The sequence below is a fragment of the Geotrypetes seraphini genome, chromosome 2, assembly GCF_902459505.1.
Source record: "Geotrypetes seraphini chromosome 2, aGeoSer1.1, whole genome shotgun sequence".
NCBI lineage: Eukaryota > Metazoa > Chordata > Amphibia > Gymnophiona > Dermophiidae > Geotrypetes > Geotrypetes seraphini.
The window spans coordinates 299,398,280-299,418,300 of record NC_047085.1 but is presented as its reverse complement, the minus strand read 5'-3'; the positions used below and the strand labels follow the sequence as shown (position 1 = coordinate 299,418,300).

General features: G+C 43.3%; 1 protein-coding gene across 1 annotated transcript in view; it reads right to left on the bottom strand.

Annotated features, from left to right (window-relative positions):
- Positions 1 to 7,643: 7,643 nt before the first annotated feature.
- The window catches only part of NCF4 (neutrophil cytosolic factor 4), a 61,834-nt gene continuing 49,456 nt past the window's right edge, over positions 7,644 to 20,021 (bottom strand). Inside the window, exons 8-10 of the mRNA XM_033933723.1 lie at positions 14,283 to 14,413; positions 13,938 to 14,003; positions 7,644 to 8,322 (exon numbers count right to left, since the gene is read on the bottom strand). Of these exons, the coding sequence (XP_033789614.1) occupies positions 8,118 to 8,322; positions 13,938 to 14,003; positions 14,283 to 14,413 (402 nt within the window). The 3' untranslated portion in view covers positions 7,644 to 8,117. The remainder of the gene's footprint in view (positions 8,323 to 13,937; positions 14,004 to 14,282; positions 14,414 to 20,021) is intronic.

The following is a 20,021-nucleotide window of genomic DNA, read 5'->3' as shown; positions in this document are numbered from 1 at the left end:
TGTAGAGAGGAACCCTGTTAGTTGAGAAGGGTCAAAGAATACATATGTATTGGATCTATATTTAACAATACATTTACAGGGATATAAAAAAGACCTCCCATCATTGTTACCCCTGGTTTAAGGAGCAGGAATTGTCGTCTACGTTTTTGGGTGTCCTTAGTCACGTCCGGGAAGATCTGTATCTTTAGTCCCAAAAATTCTTTATGTCTATTTTTAAAGAGCATTTTTAATAACCAATCTCTATCTGGCAATAAAGCCACTGTTAGCATTAATGTAGCAGGTTTTACTATATCTTTCAATGATGTTTCCAGGATTGCAGCAGCGTTCATTTGTAGATCATGTTTTGGGAAAGGAAAATCTTCTTGTTCTTTCGCTGGTAAATAGAATACTTGTACAAAAGGAGGGAGCATTTCTTCTGAAATATTCAAATTTTCCATAAGATATTTTTTCAACATTTCTTTTGCGGAAATCATTGGAATTTTTGGAAAATTTAATAATCTGAGATTACTAGAGCGGGAATTATTTTCCAAATTTTCAATTTTTTTTCTCAAATTAGTATTATCCCTAATAAGGGTAGTCTGTAATTGCTTCACTCCTAACAAATCTTTTTCAATATTTTCCACCTTATTATTTATTATAACAGTCTCTTGTTTAAAGCTTTTCAGTTCTTCTTTTTGTTCTAATACTGTTTTTTCCAATTCCTTTATCTGTAGGAACAATGACTGCCCAAACTAACGACTAAGTCCCATAAGGAATCCAGGGTAACATTGGTGGGTTTTGCAAAGGAAAAAGTACCTGCATGTATTGGGTGGATTGTCTCACCCTCCAGATTCCTCTCTGCTTCACCTTGACTTTCCAACTGCTCCATAGCTGTTCCTGCCACAGGCTCGATGGATTCTATAGCCTGGCTCAACGAAGCCTCCTAGGAGAACAAGTCTGCCTCCTTGGCTAGACTGTCCTCTCTAGGTGAGCTGGCTCCCTGCAGCTGTGGAGGCGGGGTCCTTGCGTCGGGGCTCAGAGTCGCGTCTAGCCCAGGGAGGTTCGTAATGGCTTCACTCACTGCCGGGAACTCCAGCGGGCGATTCCCCAGCGTTACCGTCTCTTGCTGCAGGCGCCTCAGTATTCCATCTATTTTAAACAGAGGAGAGGTTTCCGGGCGCCGTGAGGCTTCACCAGCGCTCTTGCCTCTCCTCTTCGGCATTCGGATGATGTAAGTAAAACTTTGAGGAGAATTACTGAAAGCGTCTCCCCGCAGTCAGATCATCGCGGCCATCTTGGATCGGATATTATAATTCTTACTATTCTGTACTCTATAATCACTGACTGCTCGGTGACATCTTCCCTATTTGTACGTTGTAATTCGCTGATTGTACAGCTCTCTTCACTGTGAGCCGCCTAGAAGTTGCAAGATTATGGCGGTTTAGAAAAACTAAAGTTATTATTATTATTTGCCTGCCTGGAAGGCAAGAGTTCTGTTCAAGAATCTTTTGTAGTGGCAGGCTTTTATTGTCGGGTAGGTGAACAGATGTATTCTTCATGTGGGCCTAAGATAACTTGCCAGGTTGAAGTAGGAAACCAGGTAAGAGGGGGCCAGACCAAATATTGATTTATAACACAGACAGGAGAACTTAAACAGGATTTGCGCCTCTAGGGGCAGCCAATGGAGTTTTTGATAGTAGGGGCTTATATGCTCCCATTTCTTCAGCCTAAAGATCAGTCGGACTGCCGAATTTTGAATGATTCTGAGTCTTAGGATGGTTTTTTTGAAGGAACCCAAGTAAATAATGTTGCAATAATCGAGCAAGCTCAGGATGGAAGATTGAACCAGTAAGCGGAAGGATGGTGCATCAAAGTATTTTCTGATAGTTCTGAGTTTCCATAGAACCGAAAAGCATTTTTTAACTAATAAATCTATGTGAGCATTTAGATCAGGGGTAGGGAACTCCCATCCTCGAGAGTCATATTCCAGTCGGGTTTTCAGGATGTCCCCAATGAATATGCATTGAAAGCAGTGCATGCAAATAGATCTCATGCATATTCATTGGGGAAAACCTGATTGGAATATGGCTCTCGAGGACCGGAGTTCCCTATCCCTGATTTAGAGTGAGGTGGCGGTCTAGGGTGACTCCCAGGATTTTAATGGAGTGATCAACAGGGAAGTCCTATGGGGGAAGCAGACACGTTGGATTTAGGCGGGAACATGAGCAGCTTTGTTTTAGCCATATTTAGTTTTAGATGGTGGTGAGATATCCAGGCAGCAATGTTGGGTAGACAGGCTGAGACTCGGGTCTTGGTTGCATCAAACTGTCCACTCTACTTACACAATAATGTAGATAGACCACACCAGATGTTGAACTCCAAACTTGAACTTTACTCTTCAGTTGAAGAAAGATGCGGTTCAATAGAAAACCAGTTCCAATTTATTTACACAGGATATCCTTCACTTTTCTCCTCTCCTCCAAAAATACACAGGGTATGCTGATGGTAAAAAGTATATTTCTTGATTAGCAGTTTATATCAGATGTCAATGCGGTTCATACAGATTGTACTCCTTAAAACCTAATGCCTTTGCTTTAATAGCCTGGTACCAGTATCCTTCTTCTTTGTGCCCAGTTCTTATAAGTTCTTCCCCTCTGCCAGAGATGTAGATTCCCATAAGAGTCTAATATGGGCTACCTGTTTAGTAGTGCTGAACAACCTGAGGCTCCCCTTAACTCCTTCCAATGAGACTCCATGGAGTGAGTAGGGTCTCCACATCTTCTCACTAAAGCAACCCAGCATCATATTTCGGACTGAGACTTGCCCCAGCCTCTAATTCCATGCCCCTGTAGCAAGTACTGTACCTATAATGTCTAACCTGGGTGATATAGACAGGCTGAATCTGTAACTCTCTCAGTTGTTAGCTCTAGGCACAGGCAATGAAGGGGCTCTTTCTTAGGAAGTAGGAGGTGATAGTTGATAGAGGGAAGAAAGAAAATGGCAGAGATGTTGGACCCAGGGGAGAAAGGCAGGCCTGGGGAGGGGAAGATGCTGAATGGATGATAAGTATGTCAAAGACAGGTGTATTAAGGGAATGAAACAGGTCAGAAGAGAGGAGAAATGACATATGGACAGCAACCACTGGAAAGGGAATTAACAGAAAATACAGGAAAACAGAAGAGACAAAATGGGAACATGATGGAAAAATAAAATGGCCAGACAACAAAGGTAGAATAAAATGTGTTATTTTAAGAACATAAGAACAGCTGCTGCTGGGTCAGATTAGTGGTCCATCGCGCCCAACAGTCCGCTCATGCGGCGTCCCCCAGGTCAAAGACCAGTGCCCTAATCGAGACCAGCCCTACCTGCGTTCATTCTGGTTCAGCAGGAACTTGTCCAACCTTGTCTTGAATCCCTAGAGGGTGATTTCCCTTATAACAGACTCCGGAAGAACATTCCAGTTCTCTACTACTCTCTGGGTGAAGAAGAACTTCCTTACGAAATCTATCCCTTTAACTTTAGAAAGTGCCCTCTCATTCTCTCTACATTGAAGAGGGTGAACAACTTGTCTTTATCTACTAAGTCTTTTCCCTTCATTATCTTGAATGTTTTGATCATGTCCCCTCTCAGTCTCCTCTTTTCAAGGGAGAAGAGGCCCAGATTCTCTAATCTCTCACTGTACGGCAACTTCTCCAACCCCTTAACCATTTTAGTCGCTCTTCTCTGGTCCCTTTTGAGTAGTAACTGGAATATATTAGCTTTGGAATATGTACACAGATTTTTGTATTATGTTCAATGGCTTACGAGACAGGGGGTAGGAGGGAGGGTTGCCCAGAACCTAAAGTGGGTGGGCACTAAATCTTTTTCCCACCTTCCCAACTCAAATGCAAAATATAAATACCTAAGCTGGTGGGGATTCCAAAGCCCTGCCAGCTGAAGATCTCTTCCTGAAGTCTGGTGGCCAGGACTCTCCAAACTCTTTAGCTGGTGGCATCTCAGAGACATTGGCGCTAGCTACAGAGCTTGAAAAGCTCTGGCTGACAGACCGGAGGATGTGATCTTCAACTGGAAGGGCATAGGGATTCCCACCAGCCACAGCAAAGGAGATGGATAATTTTGGGGGGACCTTGGCCTAGGACCCTTGTATGTTCATTACTAAAACAAGCGCATAGCTGTTTTTATTTTGCTAGTGCTGTATACTTGCTGAGTTTAATTTCTTGGGGTTCCCTGTTCAATTTATATTTGTGATCCCTTGTTCTGTGTGTTGTATAGGTTTGTCTGTGTTTTATATGTGAGGAAGCCATGTAAAGTTGTTTTATGTGTGGGGAGATGGGGGAGGGGAAAGGAGGAGAGGGGATCAGGGGTCCCTTCCATAATTTCTGCCCTGGGTCCCATAGGCCTGGATTCTCTATAGGGTGCCGATATCAGTGGCCGCCAATTGCATGTCAATCATGTGATGGTGCCCTGTAGAGAATCACGCCTCTGCAAAAGATGGATGCCGGAAATGTAGGCCAGAGTTTTATGGCCTACATTTCCACAGCCTACATTTGCTAGGAATCATATCTACGTAGGCATTTTAGGCTGCCTAATGCCACTTCCGGCATTATGCAGCCTAAAGCACCTACGTAGGTATTATTCTGACAAGTGGAAGGGCATAATCAAAAGAAACGTCTGTCCATTTTGGGCCATTAGACACTAGTCCCCCAATGTCGGCAGTGTCTTGTCCATTCTCAAAAATTACATCGAAAATATTTTTTTTTCAAGAATCGTCTAACTATACGTCCAGCCGTTTGATCGCCCAGACCGCTAAGTCATCTATCTTTATACCCCATTCTCATCCAAAAATTTGTCCAAGTCAAAAACGCCTAGAAAAAGACCTTTTGGACATGGGAGGGGCCGGCAAAGTGATGCACTGGACACCCAGACATGGCAACACAGTAGTGGGGCACCTTACAGAGCACTGCTGCAAACTTCAACAAAAGAGTGCCACATAAACATCTCACCACAACTCCCTTATGTCATGGTGAGCCCCCCAAATCACCCCCAAAACCTACTAGACCCACCTGTCTTCTACCCCAATAGCACTTATGGCTGCAGGTGCCAATTATATGGCAGTACAGTAGGGTTTGGGGGGGGTGCACATGCTTCACCATGAATGCAGGGGTTAGAGTGGCTTATGGACCTGGCCCTCCTCTCTATGGTTCGGAGAGGGTGGTGGATGCCTAGAATGCGCTCCCGAGAGAGGTGGTGGAGAGTAAAACTGTGACTGAGTTCAAAGAAGCGTGGGATGAACACAAAGGGTCTAGAATCAGAAAATAAGATTAAATATTGAACTAAGGCCAGTACTGGGCAGACTTGCACGGTTTGTGTCTGTATATGGCCGTTTGGTGGAGGATGGGCTGGGGAGGGCTTCAATGGCTGGGAGGGTGTAGATGGGCTGGAGTAAGTCTTAACAGAGATTTCGGCAGTTGGAACCCAAGCACAGTACAGGGTAAAGCTTTGGATTCTTGCCCAGAAATAGCTAAGAAGAAAAAAATTTAAAAATTTAAATTGAATCAGGTTGGGCAGACTGGATGGACCATTCGGGTCTTTATCTGCCGTCATCTACTATGTTACTATGTATTAGCCCTCCCCCCAGGCTATTTCAGCTACCTGTGTGCAGCTCCACTAGGCTTTCCTATACCAGGTGCTGATGTTCTGGAGGCAGGTATGTAAAGTTTTTATTCCGATTTTTATGGCGGTGAGGGGGTGGGGTCATTGATCACTGGGGGAATGTGTGGGGGTCTGTACTCTGTCTATACAGTGGTTATCTGGTCACTTTGGGTACCTTCTGGGCACTTAGACCTGGTTTTCATTCACCTAAGTTGCTACATTTAAGTTCTGTCTAGGCAGCCTCGTTAAACTTTCAGTTATACTTGCAGTATGAATAAGTCTAAGTCGGCCCATGTCCTGCCCAAATCCCACCCTCACCACTCCTCCTATAATGCCTCTTTTAACTCTGGGCGTACAACAGCACTGAAGAGGCCTAAGTCATTTTTAAAAACGTCTAAAACCCGATTCGATTATCGGCACTTGGACGACTTGCTTTACTGATCGTTCAAATGCTGATTTAGGCCGGTTTTTATATGTATTTCCGTTTCGATTATGAGCACCATATTATTTAGGTGCCACTAGGCACTTGAACGGTGCATTTTTTTGCCGTTTTAAACAGCATTTGTTAATTAATGTAGGCGCCATTTCTAGAATTTCCCCCATAACGTCTAAAACTGGCCCTGTTCTGCCCCATCCCCTTTAAGCTGGCTCCCTCCTGTACATTTCTGTTTTAAACCTCTTTATACTTTCTTTGTAGGCTTGTTTGTGGTGCCACTTTTTGAACATGTAATAAAACAGAACAAAAAAAGTTATACCTTTTTAATTGGACTAGCTTAATGCATTTTTTTGATCAGCTTTCAAAGCCAACACCTTCTTCAGATCAGAACTTCTCTTCCAGCACCACATAGCTCACATTTGAGTTTGAACTGTATGGAGCGCTGTCTTGTGAGAACAAAATGTGATTTTGGGCAGCACATAGCTCAAATTCACCAACAGCTGGGTGGTACAGATATGAGTATTAACTGAAGAACTGTTAATGGAGGTATGCTGGCAGTGTCTGAGGAAAAAAGGTGGTGAGAGAGTGTATAGTGAGGATAGAGTCAGGAAGCCACAATTAAGGGTGATGGTGGGGTCTTACAAAAAAGAACACTGCTCTTTCACACTGGATACATTGCTGCAATGTCCACTGGTACTTTTTACACATTGACTTTCCATCAGTTTTGAAGCTTGTGTGCTTTCATTTTGAAAATTACTTATGGATAAAGTACCCAGAGCCACTTTTGCTGACTGTTTATGCAGGTGCTTTTTTTCCCCCCAACACAGGTGGTTTTCAAAACAGATTACTGTACATGAATTGTACCAATCCCCATCTTAACCCCACCTCCTGGAAAACAAAAAGATAACATGGAATGCCTGTGCTGAATGCAGGTGAAAGTTTCCACATGCATATAGAACAGCCTGTAGTTCTAAAATGTTGCTGTGAAGCTTGCATTTGGTTGATGACCTCTGACCCAGAGTGTGGGAGTGTAGAAGGAAAGTTCCATATAATGGACGGGAAGTTTTAAAATAACCTTTTACTCATCGAAATAGCTACTTAAAACAGGCAAATGGCTTTTGAAAATTCCTATCCCCATCACCCAAAAAGGTGATATACAGTAGATAGATGTTTTTTTGAACATTATAGTCAACAAGGAAAAGGAATCCAACAGGTCTGCAGTGAAAATCGAACAACAAGAAACAAAAACGGAACTGCAGAACAGATGTACTTGATGCAGGCACTTTATTCAGTCAGTAAGATGTTGCGTGATAATAATTGTAGTCCACCTTTGCTTCAGAAAAACAGGAACCCAAAATGGTCCATGTTTTGATTAAAACATCTTCCTCAGGGGTCCCAAGTTTCCTCTTTGTAAAAAACAAAGTGGAACGCAACAAAAATACAGAAGAATCTGGTGCCTGTTTTGAAATGTCTTGTCTGATGAGAAATGTCTGTAGCAAAGGTGGATTACAATTATTATCACGCAACATCTGACTGAATAAAGTGCCTGCAACAAGTACATCTGTTCTGCAGTTTTGCTTTTGTTTCTTTTTGAACATGAAACATAGAATAATCAGTACAGAAACAGAGCAAATTATGTATCAAGAGATTGGTTTGTAGCTTAATTTTTTCACCAATAAACTAAAACATATTTTATTAAAGTATTTAATATATTTTTCAAAAGCTGTGGCAGAAGACTGTTGCAATAAAAATTTCTTCACAAAAATTTTATCTTTTTGTTTTTTCTTGCCACATTGTCAATTATTCCCTTTTCCTTTCTTCTATCCATTTCTCTCTACCTTCTCTTTTCTTCACTTCTGTTTCTGTTCATTTATATGCTTTTTCTTTTTTCATCTTCCCTTGCCATGTCATATATTTCCTTTCATTGCTCCATCTCTCTTCCCTTAAAAGCTGCTATTAAATATTTTTGTCTCTCCTCATTCCCTGTCTTTGTTCTCCATTACTATGCCATCCCAGAAACTTTCTTTCTCCTGTGTTTTCTTCTCCTTTTCTAGGAACTGGTATTGTATACTTCAAGGTCCTCAGGGCAGGTGATATGAAGCTGCCAGGGGAAAAAGTTTTTCTTTATACGAAATTTGTCTTTGTATTTGCTCTGTAACAACATAAGGTCCACATCTTCATCATCAAGTAGACGGATCATATCTCCCTCAATATCACAGTAATTAAGAATTATATCTTCCTCTTGAAATTCCTTCCTGTGGGGGAGGAGGGAAAGAAAAAGGAACACAAATGTTTCTTAATGTTGTAAATGTCAAATGCTGCCTAGAAAACAAAGTTGGTTACTTGTAACAGAATTTCCTCATCGACAGCAGGATAAAGCAAACACACCTCAAGTGATGCTATACCGTAGCCTGGAATGAATCATTTCTGGGCATGCGTTTGGTTTTCTGGGCTGGTAATACAGAAGTGGTAGATGAAATTTAATGTGGACAAATGCAAAGAGATACATATTGGGAAGAATAACCCAGATCACAGTTACCGGATGCTAAGGTCCACGTGGAGGTTAGCGCCCAAGAAAAGGATCTGGGTGTCATTATAGATAATACAATGTAACCTTCCGCCCAATCTGCAACAGTGGCCAAAAAAGCAAAAAGATGCTAGGAATTATTTAAAAAAGGGATGGTTAACAAGAATAAGAATGTTATAATGCCTCTGTATTGCTCCATGGTGCAACCTCCCCTGAAGTTTTGCGTTCAGTTCTGGTCTTCTTATCTCAAGAAAGATGTAGCAGCACTAGTAAAGGTTCAAAGAGTAACCAAGATGATAAAGGGGATGGAACTCCTCTCGTATGAGGAAAGACTAAAAATGTTAGGGCTCTTTAGCTTGGAAAAGAGATGCTGAAGGGAGATATGATTGAAGTCTACAAAATCCTGAGTAGAGTATAACAGGTACAAGTTGATCAATTTTTCACTCCGTCAAAAATTACAAAGACTAGGGGATATTCGATGAAGTTACAGCAAAATATTTTAAAACCAATAGGAGGAAATATTTTTTCACTCAGAGAATAGTTAAACTCTGGAATATATTGCCAGAGGTTGAGGTAAGAGCAGATAGCGTAGGTGGTTTTAAGAAGGGTTTGGACAATTTCCTGGAGGAAAAGTCCATAGTCTGTTATTGAGAAAGACATGAGGAAACCACTGCTTGCCCTAGATCGGTATCATGGAAAGTTGCTACTCCTTGGTTTTTGGCTAGGTACTAGTATCCTGGATTGGCCACCATGAGAACGGGCTACAGGGCTTGATGGACTTTTGGTCTGACCCAATAAGGCTATTCTTATGTTCTTATGAATTACCTCAGTCCATAGTATTTTGTTTTCGTTTTGAGGAGGATATGGTGGGCAGGATAGTGGATCTACATTATCCTGCTGTCAACAGAGAATCCCCGTTACAAGTAGTGGCAGCCAAGAAAATTCAGTCACACTTTTAGCAACTGCCCAGCTAAAGGATGCTTGTTTCTTGAATAAGTTAATAAAGTAACCAAAGGTGTGAACATCTTGAGTGATAGGAGAGCTGATGCTCTTGATAATAAGTTCTGAAGGACAGCCTATTGAAAGATGCCAGAAGAAGTGTAAAGTCAAAAATATTTGATAAAGTTAAGGATGGAGACTATGTGGAGGCTCTGCAGATATCCATTAGGGGAAATGATTATATATTGGTGATGGGTGTGGCCTTGGCTTTTAGTTAATGTATCCCAACCCAGTCAGAGGGAGTGGGGCAAGTTTGTTTGAATGCTGTCCAACTGAACACAATGCACTTGGAAACTTTGATACCTAGGCTCAAGGGTTGAAAGGAGGTGAAATGTCGTGAGGAGTTTTGGTGGTTCTTAGTCTTATGTAAGTAGTATAGCAGAGCTCTCTTGCAGTTCAGGTATGGAATGATGCCTATCCTGGACAGGAATGAGATTTGGGGAAAAAGGCAGGACAATGATCAGGTTGATGAGGAAGTAGGGATGAAATTCAATTAAAGTCAATTCAATTTGTTACCTTTGCTTAATCTTCTGTAAACCGCATAGAACTTCACGGTATTGCGGTATATAAGCTGTTATTATTATTATATACATGGAACCATCCTTTTGGAGTGAAACCTCACATAGAGTGGTTCATGAACCAGTACTTGTACTTCCCTGATCCTCTTTCATAAGTAATGTTAATCAGGAAAAAGATTTTCCATATAAGAAATTTAGAAATACTCCAATCATTGGTTTAAAGGGGAACAACATGAATTGCATGAGGATTATTTTTAGGTTCTTGGCAGCAGAAGTAAAATGCAGAAGTAACTCCTTTGTTGGAAACCAGACATATGCCCAGAAAAGACTCATGGAGTGTTCGGGGCTAGCATAGAACAATTTCATCTAGGCACCAGAGGTGTAGTTGTCACTGAAGAAAATCCATTCTTCTACAGCCAGCCTAAAGATTAGATGTGAATACAACAGATCCCCCAATCTTTGCCCTCCTAAATAAATCATCCTTTCTCTATATATTTCCAACTGGATGAATAGTTTAATAGTTAGAGCAACAAGCTGAGAACCAGATAAGCTAGGGTTCAAATCCTGCTTCTCCTACTGACACGGGTAGATTTTCTGTAGGGAACTCACAATTAGGCACCAGGATAGTATACACTAAGGGCTCCTTTTACAAAGGTGCGCTAGCATTTTTAGCGCACGCACCGGATTAGCGCACACTATAGCTCACGCTAGCCAAAAAACTACCACCTGCTCAAGAGGAGAAAGTAGCGGCTAGCACGCGCAGCATTTTAGCGCGCGCTATTCTATGCGATAAGTCCCTAACGCACCTTCATAACAGGAGCCTTAAGTAGCTATTCTTAACAAAAAAATATGTGCGTACTTTCCATTATAGAAGAGTAACTAAGTCTGCATTTGCATGTGCCCATTTAGCCCCCACCACCACATATGCCAGCTCAAAAACTGGTATAAATGTGGACACTTAAATGTGCCAAATAAGTAAACGCAGGTATTTTGTAACCTATGCACACATATTCTGGCCATACCCCTCACTTCCCACATCAATGCCGCACTTGAAGATGTGTACCCCTGAATTTACATGCCCAGGTTATAGAACTAAGGGCACTTGCACATGCAACTGCAAACTGATGTCAATTAGTGCCAATTAACTCTAATTATAGGCAATAATTGGCTATTAAGTCTAATTAAAAGCCAGTTAATATTAAATTATGTGCACAACTGACCTTATTCTATAACAGCATACGCAAATCGGCGCGCTAAGCATCAGATTAAGTGTATATTTTTATAGAATCTGGGCGTCTGTGACTTCAGGTGCAACTTATATTGTAAGTCCACTTAGAAAGAGAAATAACTGTTACATCATTTTGTAACTTGCCTTGAACTCAGATTTGGACAAGTGAATAAATCCAAATCCAGTACATAACAGGCTTCACAGTTATAGGGTAAACACATATGAAATCTTGAAACCCAATTTTGAGTCATCATTTAGTCTGTGTGGGCTATATTCCATATACGGCGCCTCAGAAAATGGCACCGACTAGAATGGTGCTTAGCATGATTCTATAAAAGTACACGCACCTTATAGAATCATGCTACATGCAAGTGTGTGTCATAACGTTTAGGTGCACCCATTTATGCCAAGGAAAACCAGGCATAAATAACTAAGTTGTGCACAGACCGGGCCTATTCTATGTCAACGCATGTAACTTTTAGGAATGCCCCGCAAACCGCCCATGCTTCTCCCCTGGCCATGGAACTAACATGCAGTACTTTATAGAATGCATCAACCAAGTTTTGCGTGTAACTTTTAATTAGAGCTGATTAGCATCAATTATTGGTCTTTTTAAATTATGCACACAAATCAGCTGTGTGCACTGATTTGCGCATACAACTTAAGGTGCCATATACAAAATCTGGGTGTGTATATGTAGCTTCATTAAGCTTAACTTCTCTCCTTTCCTTCTTCCTCTGCCATTTGCTCCATTTTTCAACCACATTCTTTCTAGCACTCTCTGTCTCTCCACTCAGGTTTAAATCCCGCCTTCACTATTCAAGGTATAACCCAGTGGTCTCAAACTCACAGCCCATGGGCCGCATGCTTCCCCCCCATGTACTATTTTGCTGCCCGCGGTCTGGCTGGCTCCCTTGCTGAAGTCATTCTTCAGTTCAAAGCCACTGTAGCAGCGGCAGCGTCTCCTCGTACGATCAACACCTGTGTTGGAAGCCTCTCTGCTCCCTTGCCAAAGTCATTTTTCAGTTCAAAGCTGCCGTGGCTCCTCACGCAATCCACGAATGTGTCAGCTTCAAAAGCAGGCACGGATCATGCGAGCAGATACCGCTGCCTGCGGCTTAAACTGAAAAATGACTTTGGCAAGAGAGCTGGCCAGAAACAAGGAAGAGAAATGCTGCTGCTGCTGCACAGGGAAGTGGAGGAGGGGAGAACAGGGAAATGCTGCTGCAAAGGGAAGGGGGGAGGGCAATGCTGCTGCTGCACAGGGAAGGGGGATGGGAAGGGGGAAGAGAAATGCTGCTGCTGCACCCATTTTGGGAGCGAGAGGAAAGGAGGGAGAAGGAAGACAAGGGAGAGGAGAGCAACAAGAGATGCCAAGTCCATGGGAGGTAGGGAAAGGAAAGAAGATACCAGACCATGAAGGGGGGAGGGAGAGATGCCAGGGCATGGGGGGAGGAAAGGAGACAGATGTTAGACCAGGGAAAAAGGAAGGAAGGAGGGAGGGAGAGAAAGGAAGGAGAGAGATGCCAGAACATGGAAATAGAGAGGAAAGGAGAGAGAGATAGGAAGGGAAGGTAGAACATGGAAAAGTAGATTTTGAGAAGAAAGCAGAAAAATGGAAAAATTGAATGTTAAGTTAATGCCAAAGATGGATGCAAAGCAGAAAGTGAAGATGGAGAGAAAAACAGTCAATGGACAAGAACGCCCTGGAAACATAGTTAAAAGCACAGAAAAATTAAGTCATCAAACAAAGGTAGGGGATTTTATTTTCAATTAGCTGATCACCCAGCATTGCCCGGATATCCCAATCCGTGATATCCCAATTCTGGATATTCCAATCTCAGCAGCAAGAATGGCCCTCTCTATGTCTCAGCCCGAAAACTATAGATTAGACATTTATCTTTTATATCCTGTAGTCGGGCCTCACGCTGTTGTACTATCTCTGAAGCTCTAGATGTAGCAGTTCTCTTTTTCATATCCTGTAGTAAGGTCTTATGATGCTGGACTGTCTCTGAAACTCTAGATGTAGCTTTGAAAATTTGGCCAATTACATTTTGTTTCCTTGGAGGCATTGTTATAGCAATGACAGCACAGCACAGTGTGATATCATTCCCCAAGCTTCACACAATTGGTCAAAGCAATATCTGTTGTTGTTTTTTTATGATTCTTTACATGTCACCCCTTTCCCACCCCCATAGTGTTTGTACCCAGATATTAATTGATATGTTTACCAAGTTTGGTTGAAATTTGTCCATGCGTTTCAGAGTTATGCTGGAACATACATACATACATCTGATTTTATATATATAGATATTGTGATTGAAATGTGTCAGTTTTGAGAAAGGAAAGATGTTAAACTTTAACTGTGAGGGCTGCAGAAAAAATAGGGTACTTGGCGGGCCGCAGAAAAAATAGTTAATGTATTATTAAAGAAATGACAATTTTGAATGAGGTAAAACTCTTTATAGTTTATAAATCTTTCCTTTAACAATTAAAGGAAAGATTTATAAATATCTCTGAATCCAGGGCACAGTGGGTGGGAAAGAGAAATAGCACTCTTGGGATTTCTGACATTATGCAAGGTCAGTATTCCAGTACCTCATCAGTTCCAGTAACTCATTGAATGATGGCTTGCAGTTGACATCTTCTTCTATGGAGATGTCCCTGAAGTAGGAACAGAAGTCAATTCATGTTAAGTTAGCACAGTTTTAATTTAAGAAGTTTCTCTTCAAATTCCTACCCTTTTCTTTCCCTACAAATAAGCAGTGACAATAATCTTCAACAGCTGAAGATTTCTTGGAATAGTACCATCAAAGACAAAGCTTACATGAAATCTGAGAACACAGTTCTTAGAAACCTTGTTATGCAGATTCTTGGAGATCTATCTTTTGTGCTTATTACTGATATCACAAACAATGTAAAGTTTTGGATTAATTGTATTACCTCATCTCAGAGACATCAGCACCATGGTAGTAGCTACGTAGCCAGCTGACTGGAGCTTCTTCTGGAGGTAAATCTTTAATTATCTTAACAAAGGAATCTGGGAAGATTCCAGTGACATCATTGAGAGTGCCCTAGAAATAATCACATGATAAAGCAAAATAAATACAAATCAAAAATAGAGAGGTTCTTTGAGTGCACTTTCTTTGCTTATGCACACTATTTGTAAAAAGGGTGCTCACTTAATGAGATTGCTCCCCAAATGAAAATGAAGACTAATAAAACCAAACACAATGCTTCAAATGAAATGAAAAAAAAAAGAGCAGGGTATAGATTTCTCTTGTTTCTACAAATACTCAGAGACATCTATGGGATGCTTTAATCAGTGGATAGCGAAGGTAGGAGGCGCCCAGGGTGGGGGTGCCCCCCCTGTGCCCTCCTCTCTGCCTCTCCACTCCTTCTGTGCCAATCACCTCCATGCATTCTGTACCAACCCCCCACCCCCCCAGGACCCCCATGCCACACTCAGGCCCTCCCTTCACACCCCCATACCTCTTTAACCTTCACCAGCATGAGCAGCTTCTCCAGCCTGCTGCTCAGGCTGGCATTAGCTTTCCCTCTGATGTCACCTCCTGGCCCCATGACCCAGAAGAAAGGGTTACCAGACATCTGGATTTCACCGGACATGTCCTCCTTTTGAGGACATGTCCAGGGGTCCGGACAGATTTTCAAAACCTGGCATTTAGTCCAGGTTTTGAAAAGCTTGGAACAAATCACCGTCTGGCAGGAGGGCAGGTAGCTGGGGGTGGGGCTAGGGTGGAACTTGGCGGGCCTGGGGGCGGGTCTAGGAGCAGTGGCGTACCAAGGGGGGGGCGTGGGGGGCGGTCCGCCCCGGGTGCCAAGCCCTGAGGGGGTGCTCCAGGTCCGGTCCGGTTCCCCCCCCTGCGCCGGGTGTCGCGTCTGGAAACAGCCTGCAGCAAGATCGCGATGCCAGCGATCTTTGCCTGCTTCGGTTGTTTCCTCCGCCACGGTCTCGCCCCTTCTCTGACATCAGAGGAGGGGCGGGACCGCGGCGGAGGAAACAGCCGAAGCAAGCAAAGATCGCTGGCATCGCGCGATCTTGCTGCAGGCTGTTTCCCCAGGGAAATGAAGCGGGGAGGCCGGGGGAATAAGCAGTGCTTCGTGGTGGTGGTGGGGCTGAGCGGTCCTTCGAGATAGTGGGGGGGGGCAGCAGGCCTTCAGAGTAGGGCGGGCAGTCAGACCTTGTGGAGGGGGGGGAGACAGGCCTTCAGGGGGACAGGCCTTCATGGAGAACAGGCAGGCAAGCCTTCAAAGGGGGGACAAGCCTTCTGGGGGGGACAGGCCTTCAAGGGGGACAGGCAGGCCTTCGGGGGGTGACAGGCCATCAGGGGGGGTGACAGGCCATCGGGGGGGGTGCAGGCCTTAGGGGGGGGACAGGCCTTCTAGGGAGGGCACAGGCCTTCAAGGGGGGGACAGGCAGGCAGGCCTTCAAGGGGGGGACAGGCCTTCGGGGGAGGTGCAGGCCTTCAGGGGGGGTGCAGGCCTTCAAGGGGGGGCAGGCCTTCGAGGGGGGTGTAGGCCTTCTGGGGGGGTGCAGGCCTTCAAGGGGGGGATAGGCCTTCAGAGGGGGACAGGCCTTCAAGGGAGGGGGACAGGCCTGCGAGGGGGTGTAGGCCTTCGGGGGGATGCAGGCCTTTGGGGGGTGCAGGCCTTTGGGGGGGATGCAGGCCTTCAGGAGGGCTGCAGGCCTTCAAGGGGGGGCAGGCCTTCAAGGGAAGTAGGCAGGCCTTCAAGAGGGGGACAGGCCTTCAGGGGTGGGATGCAGACCTTTAAGGGGGGGACAGGCCTTCAGGGGAAGGGGCCCTGGTGTAGAAGTACACGGAGGGAAGGGGGAAGGGTTCAAAGAGACGTGCATATGCTGGACTTTGGGTGAGAAGAAATAATGGGTCTGAAAATAGAGGAGAGAGAGATGATGGACATGGGTTTTAGGGAGGGAAGGAACAGAAAGGGAGAGAAGTTGGACACAAGGGATGGTGTGAAGGGGGGGATAGAGATAATGATTAGGAGGGTAGTTGGGAAAAGAAAGGGAGAGATGGTGGACCCTGGGGTGGTGGGGATGGAGGGAGAGCTGCTGGATGAAAGGGTAGTTAAGAAAAGGTGGATCTGTGGAGGGAGACAAAAAAAGGAAAGATTCCAGATATCCGGGGGAGGGAAAGGAAATGGAAGGGGAGGACAGAGATGGCAGATGGATGGTTAGCATCGAGAAAGAAGAAAGAAGGAGACCCTGGCAAGCAAGTTATCAGAAGACAACCAGAGCCTTGGACCAACAAGATTTGAAAAATAACCAGACAACAAAAAGGTAGAAAAACTAATTTTATTTTCTGTTTTATGATTACAATATGTCAGATTTGAAATGTGTATCCTGCCAGAGCTGGTGTTAGACCGCAAACGTGAGCTAGGATTTAACACATAGAGGAAAAGTCCTTTTTGTTTCTTTATTTTATTTACACCACAGCGCCAGTGTGGTTAGTAGAAGCCAAAGGGGGGTGAAAAAGCTATAAAATAAACCCACCAGGATGTTTGGAAAAAAAAAAACACCCAATTCGGCAGGAAAATCGAATCGATAAACCAATTCAATAGGCTGAATCGAATCTAAATTTTTTTCCTGAATCTGGCAGCACTAGTTTGCGCTACTGTCTTAGACTTTAGGACCTGGGATTGGGGAGAGATGGCATCCTCAGTACTTTATAATGCAAGTGAAATGAGGATTTGGTCAGATTTTTGAAGGGTCTGCACTCTGCAGAAGAAAAATATTGTATAGGCCGGGGACATGAGACAGCAGGAAATGGGAACTTTTCTTCCTTCTATTTTTGTGAATGGAAAGGCTGAGGATGTCAGAGAGTTCAGTTAAAATATGTGCTTTATAAGAAAATATAATAATGTGTTTTATAAAGTTTATAGCATTGCTGGCCTACCCGGTGAGGTGTTCCTAGTGGTGGTGGCGGCAGCGTGTCAATGGGTTGAGAGGAAGAGGTGATCTGGGAAATTCTGCTGAGCAAACTCCAGGCCCATTTCCACCCCCCAGTTAGTCCACTCCACTCAACTGGTTCACACACTGAGTGGGTATTTGGGTGTTGTTCCTGGGTAGTTGTTTTGGGATCTCTTCCAGTGGTTTGTCAGTATCTCCTTCTGGTCCAAGGAAGGAAACTTTGTTAACCTTAGCACTGACCTACAGAATATGTTTGTAACAGCGCTGCTTGTGTGGCATTAGTCTATGTAGTGAGCGAAAGAAAAAACCAGACCTTTGCACATTTTTGCACTATATGGTGGGTGTATGAGGAGATTCACATTTCCTGCACAGCTAAGTCCGTGTGAAGTTACCTTGTGCTGTATTTGACATCTAGCAAAGTCTCTGTTTGGAAGGAAAGATCTCAGCTTAAAAATGAAGTGGCCAGAAGTTATGGTAAAAGCAGATAGCGTAGCTGGTTTTAAGAAAGGTTTGGACAAATTCCTGGAGGAAAAGTCCATAGTCTGTTATTAAGACATGGGGGAAATATCTGCTTGCCCTGGATTGGTAGCATGGAATGTTGCTACTCTTTGGGTTTTGACCGGGTACTAGTGACCTGGATTGGCTTCCATGAGAATGGGTTACTGGGCATGATGGACCATTGGTCTGACCCAGTTAGGCTATTCTTATGTTATGTTCTCATCTGTAGGAGCCTTTGTTTTCACTTCTTATTTTAATGTATTTTTTTTCTGAGAACTTATCAGTGTTTTTTATAAAGGGAACAAAAATGGAAGAGAATTAATGTGTGTGGAATGGGGGGGGGGGGGTAACTAATTTTTTCAGCTAAATAATTCAATCCACTTCAACCAGACATAGGAGAACTCACGCACCATTCACACACCCTCCAACCAAAAACGTCAAAAGAAAAAAACAGTTCAACAACCTCCTAGCCATTCGATCTGCAACATTCAACCCCCAACTCTACAACCTATTGACCTCGACCACAAACTACAAAACCTTCAAAAAAGAAATAAAAACCCTTCTATTCAAAAAACACATAAAACCGAACTAACACAATCAGAACTGTCCCAAGCATCACCTGCAACTACTCCATATGTACTTCTGATGTCATGACAATTCAGACATAATTTATGTTATGTTATGGTATGTTTGGAAAAATGGTTACATATATGAGGTTCAATAAAATAAAATTTTCACTGCCTGTTTCTATTATGACCATTTATTCAGTTTCATGGTTATTACAAAAAATATTTTTTTACATGGGGGGGATCAAAAAATTATGGGCCCTGGGTGCCACATACCCTAGGTACGCCACTGTCTAGGAGTCTGGATTTTCCAGGAATTTCAGAAGGGGGAGAGCCTGGTGCGAGCAGGAGGCTAGAATAGTTGCTCTCCCTGGTGAAGATTTTAAAGAGGTTTGGGGGTGGGGAATGGAGGGTGTGAAGGTGGCATGGGGGGGGGGGCGGAGAGGTGCCTGAACTCCCACCAAGACTGGTGCCTGAGGTGGCCCTAATTATGCCACTTGTTTTAATTAGCTTTACTGAGTTTTGGTAGAAAACTAGTGGAGGGGGTTTCCTGAGATAGTCTCTTTTTTCCTGAGGTTTCTACAGCATTAAAGTATACTGTAGAATCATCCATTTTTCATCTGTGTTTGTGATCCCTTCAAATGACTGTCACCAGTGATATTTAAATGATTTAACCAACTGGAAATGGCCACTGACTATTAAATTGCTTGTTCACAGCCATCCGGACATTTTCAGTGGCACTTAACCAGTTATCTCTGCTGAAAATAACCAGTTAGCGCCAAATTCAAAAGTGGCTCCAAATTCAATAGTGGGCGTTTCAGGGCAGAGTGGGGTTAAACCCTCATCACATAACTGCTTAAATTGGGCTGCATAAATAGCAGTCCTATCTTTAAGCAGTTTGTCTTATGTGGTTAGGGACTGAGGCCCCGATGTTCTAAACTTACCATATCTTTAATGATTGATGCTAAATCAGTTCTAACTGGTTTAGTATCAAAGTATTTCAGTTTCCAATGCACATAATGGCTCTGTGTGATCTTTACTGTGATTTGTAGTATCCTCATACGCTGTCTTAAAGGCCCATCTCATGTGTGTGTCTTAAAGGCGTGTCTCATTCATGTGTCTTAAACACTACCGATTGCATGAGAGGTGGAAGTTAAAAAAAAAAAATATGGGGAGCAGCATATACCGCATGGTCTGCAGAAGCAATGTAGAAAAAAGCATTTTAATTTACATAGTTTGCTGGTAGGTCTTTGATCCACCCCTCTGATGAGAGATTCTGGCGGGTCCTCTTAAAGATTTGTTCAATAAATCTTTAGAGACGGGAGTGGTTCCGCGAGACTGGAGAAGAGCGGATGTAGTCCCTCTTCACAAAAGTGGTTGCAGAGATGAAGCGAGAAACTACAGGCCAGTATGCCTCACTTCAGTTATTAGAAAAATAATGGAAAGGTTGTTGAAGGAAAGGATAGTGAAATTCTTAGAATCTAATGGATTACAAGATGGGTTTACTAAAGATAAATCGTGCCAAACGAATCTGATTGAATTCCTTGGGTGACCAGAGAATTAGATCAAGGATGTGCGCTAGATGTAATTTACTTAGATTTCAACAAACTCTTTGACATGGTTCCTCATAGGAGGCTCATAAACAAACTCCATGGGCTGAAGTTAGGG